Source organism: Limanda limanda, chromosome 9 (assembly GCF_963576545.1).
Source record: "Limanda limanda chromosome 9, fLimLim1.1, whole genome shotgun sequence".
NCBI lineage: Eukaryota > Metazoa > Chordata > Actinopteri > Pleuronectiformes > Pleuronectidae > Limanda > Limanda limanda.
The window spans coordinates 18,336,480-18,342,600 of record NC_083644.1 but is presented as its reverse complement, the minus strand read 5'-3'; the positions used below and the strand labels follow the sequence as shown (position 1 = coordinate 18,342,600).

At 42.9% G+C, this 6,121-nt stretch overlaps 1 protein-coding gene across 2 annotated transcripts; it reads right to left on the bottom strand.

Annotated features, from left to right (window-relative positions):
* Positions 1–3,566: 3,566 nt before the first annotated feature.
* Positions 3,567–6,121, bottom strand: bloc1s2 (biogenesis of lysosomal organelles complex-1, subunit 2). 2 transcript variants are annotated; one of them, XM_061077916.1, is made up of 5 exons: positions 5,941–6,121; positions 5,619–5,735; positions 5,353–5,472; positions 5,149–5,253; positions 3,567–4,423 (listed from the first exon to the last, which is right to left on the bottom strand). In XM_061077916.1, the coding sequence occupies exons 1-5, from the start codon at positions 6,104–6,106 to the stop codon at positions 4,392–4,394; spliced, it is 540 nt and encodes a 179-aa protein (XP_060933899.1). In that variant the 5' UTR covers positions 6,107–6,121; the 3' UTR covers positions 3,567–4,391. The 2 variants fall into 2 exon arrangements, with proteins under 2 accessions (XP_060933899.1, XP_060933900.1); XM_061077917.1 differs by lacking the exon at positions 5,941–6,121 and adding an exon at positions 5,871–5,913.

Below are 6,121 nucleotides of genomic sequence, written 5' to 3'. Positions count from 1 at the left end.
AGGTGATATCTGCAGATGTGAAAGTGTATACAACTCTAAATGTATATCATATCAAGGATGAACATATTGTCAAGAATTAAAACAGCTCACTATATCTGTTTGTTCTTCCCTAAGAAAACATATTTCAAATATCAAAAGTCCTCAATGACATTGCACATCTTTCATGACAGAGATTTGAAGTGTTTTTAGTATAAATCTCCTCAGTAGTGTGGTCAGTGTCAGTGTCAGTGTTTGTGAGTGTGTGTGTGTGTGTGTGTGTGTGTGTGTGTGTGTGTGTGTGTGTGTGTGTGTGTGTGTGTGTGTGTGTGTGTGTGTGTGTGTAAGTGTGTGTGTGTGTGTGTGTGTGTGTGTGTATGTGTGTGTGTGTGTGTGTGTGTGTGTGTGTAAGTGTGTAAGTGTGTGCGCGCTACACACAGTAGAAGGGGGAACTGACTCGTCTGGTGCCAAAGAGTCTGAGTGGGTTCTAATGGGGGGGGTCTAAGTCGATGCAAGTCCATTTAGACATGGTGCTGGACACACTGCAACATGAAAGCAAGACTCCTCACAGAGAGTCAAAAATGGGGGGCACAAACAACCGAAGTGCTCAGGGTGAGCAGGGCTAAACTAATTTAACACTTTAAACAGGATTACACAGGGCTTGTCTCAGGTGTTGCTGGTTATGACTTCCTGCAGAGAGATTCTCCTCGGTCCTCATCTCTACCATGGGAGCAGAGCTGGATCTGAGGCTGGAGCCGGAGCCTGACACCCTGTCTCTCCTACCTGCTGGGAACAGCTGGGCTCTGTCTCACGTCCAAAGTAACGTTGCACCTACAGTTTTGTGCCACAATCCCATCTGGTCTCGTTTTACATTTCTAATAATGGAATGACAATGTGGACATTGCCCCGACAATCAAAATGGATTGCATTCACCTATAGAGTCCTTTAGCTGTGTTCCAAGACCTACATACTGTACCTGATGGAAGTTAGCTTATGGGTTAGAGTTTCAAAGGAGGGTGAGCTGTGACATGCTCGTGTTCTTGCGTCCTGGCATGATGAAGGTGTGAGCAGCAGAGTGGAGTGAATGATTGCTGTGCCAAAAGTTGACCTCATGTGGCTTTTCATGCCCTTCCCGTATAGAAGGCATTTGAAGTCTGACACAGTCCCTCAGATCTCACATGTGGCTTGTGTTTGCAGTGAAATAACTCCCAGATCTATTGGCTGCTTTGGAATTGATGTAAACACGAACCTCTTTGCCATTTATCTCGGGCCACTTGGCTGTTTTTACAGTTCCACTGCTTTACAGCAGCGTCTTGGCATTCAGGGCCGTTTATCCCGTCACGGCCTGTTAGTGTAAAAGGACTGAAGAGAGGTTTCACAATACTACTCAATATGTTGATGTTGCCCAATTAGGCGAAATGCTAACTTTGAGCAAGGCCGCAAAAACACAGAACAAATGTGGTTTGAAAATGACTTTTTGAGTGTCCTTGTTCGTTCTCATTCATGAACACAGGCGATATTTTCCCAAACTTTTTGCTTGCTTGTCAGTTACACAACACTGTGGTGTGGCATACTGCCTTGTTATTGTTAACAGGCCCAAAGTCCATTTAAGACTTATGGGGAAACAGCTCCTCTGTTGCAGCTGATGCTGACATTTGTTTCATAGTTTCTCAGTCACATTTCTGGGAATGTCCTCAGGTCTGTCAGACTAAATCATGTGGAGGCTGTATCGTTTCGAAAGATCTGAAATGGAATAATTTCTTTGTTGACTTAGGTTTATTTTGTTCGTTTTGCGTCATCGCATAAGTAAGTTCATTTGGTCTATAAGTTGAAGCTGCAGTGTAATTCTAATCAGAATCATCCTCATGTAACTGATACAAAACCTGGCATTGTATGAGACATATGTAAAGACATCTCTAATGCATTGTTTCAGCCATTGATGTTTGCACTCATCTCTGTTACCTCTTAACGGCCTTTTCCAGCATAGACACTGACCTTGACTCATGGGGACCTAATAAGGATAGCTGCACAAACCCTGTGCGTGTGTGTATTTGTGTGTGCAGTGCTGCATGCTAAAAAGGGGTTTGCGGTCTGAAACAGTATTTTATAGTTGCAGAGGACTCATTGTCTGCACCAAGTCCCCTGATGCTTGTGGCTTATTCAACCCTGAGAACCAGCATCTACATTGTGGAATGTAAAAGAGCTAAAAATGTCTTGTTGACGACTGAGTACAGCTGATTCACAACTTAAATAGGGTCAAATATGATCATGTTACATAACTGAGAATCGAGAACCACTACAAAATAATATAGCCAGAGGTACCTAATGGTTCTATAGGGTCTGACCTAACACTGAAATCTTCTGCCTTCACAACTATAATATAAACCTCCAGAATGGTGCTATACCTCCACCAAGGCCAAATAGCTCACCTACTGCACAAGAGAACCAGTTTGTCCTTAACTGGAAATACATGGAAAAAGAAGATAAAGAAATGCTGTTGCAATCATTTTACATAGGATCCCATACAAACGTGGCAGTGTCATTTTTGACGTATATTTCTTTTGTTTCCCTGCTTCCTTTTCTGTAAAGGCAACACCTAGAATAACAGCCCTTTCTTTTGAAAATACGAATAATTGGAGATTGTGAGCGGAGCGGATGTAAAAATGCTTTGACAGGTCCTTCCATGCTTCCTTCATTTCTTTTCAGCATCACAGCGAAATACATCCACTTCATATGCTTGTACAAAATCAACAACATACACATTCCCTCTATCTGTACTTTCCATTCCACTGTTGTGAAAAACACTAATACATATTTAAAACAAAGTAACAAGTTTCCAAAACCAAGCTCAATAGCTGCAGTGTGGTCTAGAGTTTTGCGGTACTTTCCAAAACTGAATAATATAGGAAAGGTTTACCTATGATTAGTACGTTACCTCCGCCTCTATGCTTGACTGTGTGCTGGCACTCACAGGTAGCTTTTAGAAAACAGCTCAAAAATAATTTAATAGACCTGATTTCAGAGCCATTGGGAGGGGAGAACAACTCATACCCCAGGGCTCTGGAAAAAAGCAGGGAGAGAGGGAGAGATGGAAGGGATCACGACACAACGGTAAATAATGTTACAGTATGAATAATGAGATCCCTCTGTGCCGGGGCCTGTACTGGACTAATGACAGAGACCTGTTTTAGATTATGTCTTACACAAACATACGCGCAAACATGCATACATGGGCATAACGCAAAACACACTCAGACGAGAGGCCCTATCAGCTTAGATAATGTGTTGCCCACGGCAGCAAGAACACTGGGAGGAAAAAAAGGAGGCAGAGGGCAGCTCACACATCTTCAGTCACTCTTTAACCTTTTACTTTGAATTGTCATGTGTCTTTCTTCTGTTTCACTCCATCAGTTTCACTCTTACCACCTATTAAAGGCTGAAACTCAAATGTCCTCCAGCAGTGGGTTAGGTTTTCCAGAGATATATAATATAATATATAATCAACTATGCATCCATACAAGTTCTTATTGTGGTGCAGGTCTGCCACCTGCTGTCAGCAGTAGGTTGGTGTCAAGAAGGCAAACATGCAATAAGCACATCATGATTTATTTTATTTTTTTAAACTCCAGTTTTCTTTGTCAGAATCTCCAAATAAAAAAACAACCGTTCAACCAAATTAAACATGTCTCTTTCATCTATAAACTTCAAACTGATTGTGATTTTCAGCGATCCTCTATACAGTAGCTTTTAAAATAGTGATCTCTTATTAACTTTAGCAGAACGTGGTGCTGTTCACATTCTCCAGGCACATTAGTCTATAAATAAAAAGGATACTGTCTCTGAATGTAGGTTTCAGGTTTTAAGTCAAATTCTCCCTTAAGGGGGGGTTAGTTGTCTAACTTGAACATAATTAGAGGGATGGGAAATTTAAAAAAAAAAAAAATCTATGTACATTGTTCATCATGTTAATTATCTACATATGACAAAAATGTCATTATATACACATCAAACAGTGAAGGGCCGGCCAATCCGCTGTGGTTTTCATTAGATCCAGTCTGTTTCCATCACTCATTTAGGATATGCTGGTTGTTGAGCAGATTTATTCAACATAAAGCATATCTGCAGAGGAATGTGGATAACTGTGCATTCATGTACATCATGGCTGCAGATCCTCTGCCGAAAACAGGGATACTGGAGTTAAATCTAAGCTGAGCACTGTGATACGAGTTCATGTTCCTTCAGCTGCTTCCTCCTTGGTCAATTCTAGGTGTCAAAATGGCTCCGACTTGTTGTTTCAGTCTCAGTTAACATCTTGCCCACAGCTTCTGGCTCCACTGCCAACGACAGACTTAGGCAGGGCAGGGTGAGAGAAGGTGAGAAGCCACCGTAACTCTCAGTCTGCCTCTTCTTCCTCCTCATCGCTTCTCCAGTTTTTTGAATCTGGCCTCTGTAAAGAAGCAGAAGGTCAGGGAATTAATCAGTCTACAATCAAGAGCTACTGAAGTCAAAAATTGCAACACGATCCAGTGACATTTGGCTGCATGCATCTGTGGGCTGTAATGTTTAAATATGTCGGTATGATATGTCTGTGGGATCACAGCACCATCTGTTGGTGGAAATCGTAACAGATGTGGATGGACAATAAATTAACTGGGAATCACATCCGAAGAGAGATAGACTACCATGCAGAAAGTGGGCTCTCAGAGGCACAAACACAATAAGTAAGTTAATAATATTTAACAAGCAGCAATGATAGGATTGCTAGACTTTAAGAGGGAGAAGGCTCGAAGCATTCGGTGTGATAACCAATGACGCATCCAAAAACATATTCTGATTCTCCTGATAAAGAAGAAACTCTGCATTTAGACGAAGGATTGCATTTTTAAAAGAAAATGTTCGACAGCGAGGACAAACAGATTTAGGTTTGCCTCTAGATCACTTCCAATCAGCGCACATCTGCAGCATGGCTCCGATGGAGTTCAACATTGTTGTAGTGCGACTTGCCACATTTGCATATATGTGACCATGCACTGTTAGTGTAATTACTCTCATTGCCAGAAGGAGGAGACAAACCTTCTGTATTGCAGGTTCAAATATGATCAGTACTGCTAATAATAGTCTATGGCAGAACATCTTATACATAGATACACAAGTTGTGCACCTCTGTCTTACCCAGCTTTTTGGAGTACCCGTCCATTTTGTAAGCAGCTTGTTCAAGTGCAGATACTTGCTCCTCAATCTGATTTATTTGGTCCAAGTAGGGCTGTAGGCTTGCATCTGAGGAGAAAGTACATCCCATAGGAATAATATATAATAATATATGAATTAGACATATTGAAAATGCATTTTTGTGCAGACTGTGCACATCTCACTCACACTTATTGTTGAGGTCCTGCAGGTTACGACTGATATTGATGCTGATGTCTTTCATTTCCATGTACTTCAGGCTGGTTAACTTGTTCATGTTCTCCAACAGACGGTAATCCTCGCAGGTGGCTGGGAGGTCAAGGAGAAGTGGAGAATGTGCATGTGAGAACACCAGGAGTAAAGAACAGTGCAGAATGAACAGGAAACCAGAAAATGACTCTTGTACACTGCAGCTGCGTCTGCGTGCAGGAAACACAAGAGAAGGGTGACAACACCTGTGAGTTCCCCTTGCAGGAAGATGGCCATCTTGTCAAACATGTCAGTGCACAGCTCGTTGATGTCCGGCTCTGCAGGCTCCACAGCCTCCTCTGCTGTCTCCACACCTCCATCACCTGTCATGTGAGGCAGCACAAATACACTGAAATCACCAAGTTCAAGCATAACAACCTAAATTAGATTCAAAATTATGACAAAGCCACATTTGAGAATAATATAAGTGTGAGGGGAAACTGGTAGACAACTTGTACCACGCTAAAAACTGAATGTTATTGATTGCTGTGCGCTGTTAGCATTAGCATGCTGGGGAACAGGACCCACTGTTGGTGTGGGGCTTCCTGGGAGCGGGCGCCGGGCTGGCCGCTGCATCCTCCGGGGCCTCCGCCTGGCTGCTGGGGCCCGCGGCCGGGGTCAGAGCCGCCGGGAGGGCCGACGGGGCCCGGGAGATGTCGTCCATCGCGGAAGCCTCGTCCCCGGTCGCTGCCATTTTATCTCCGTTCTG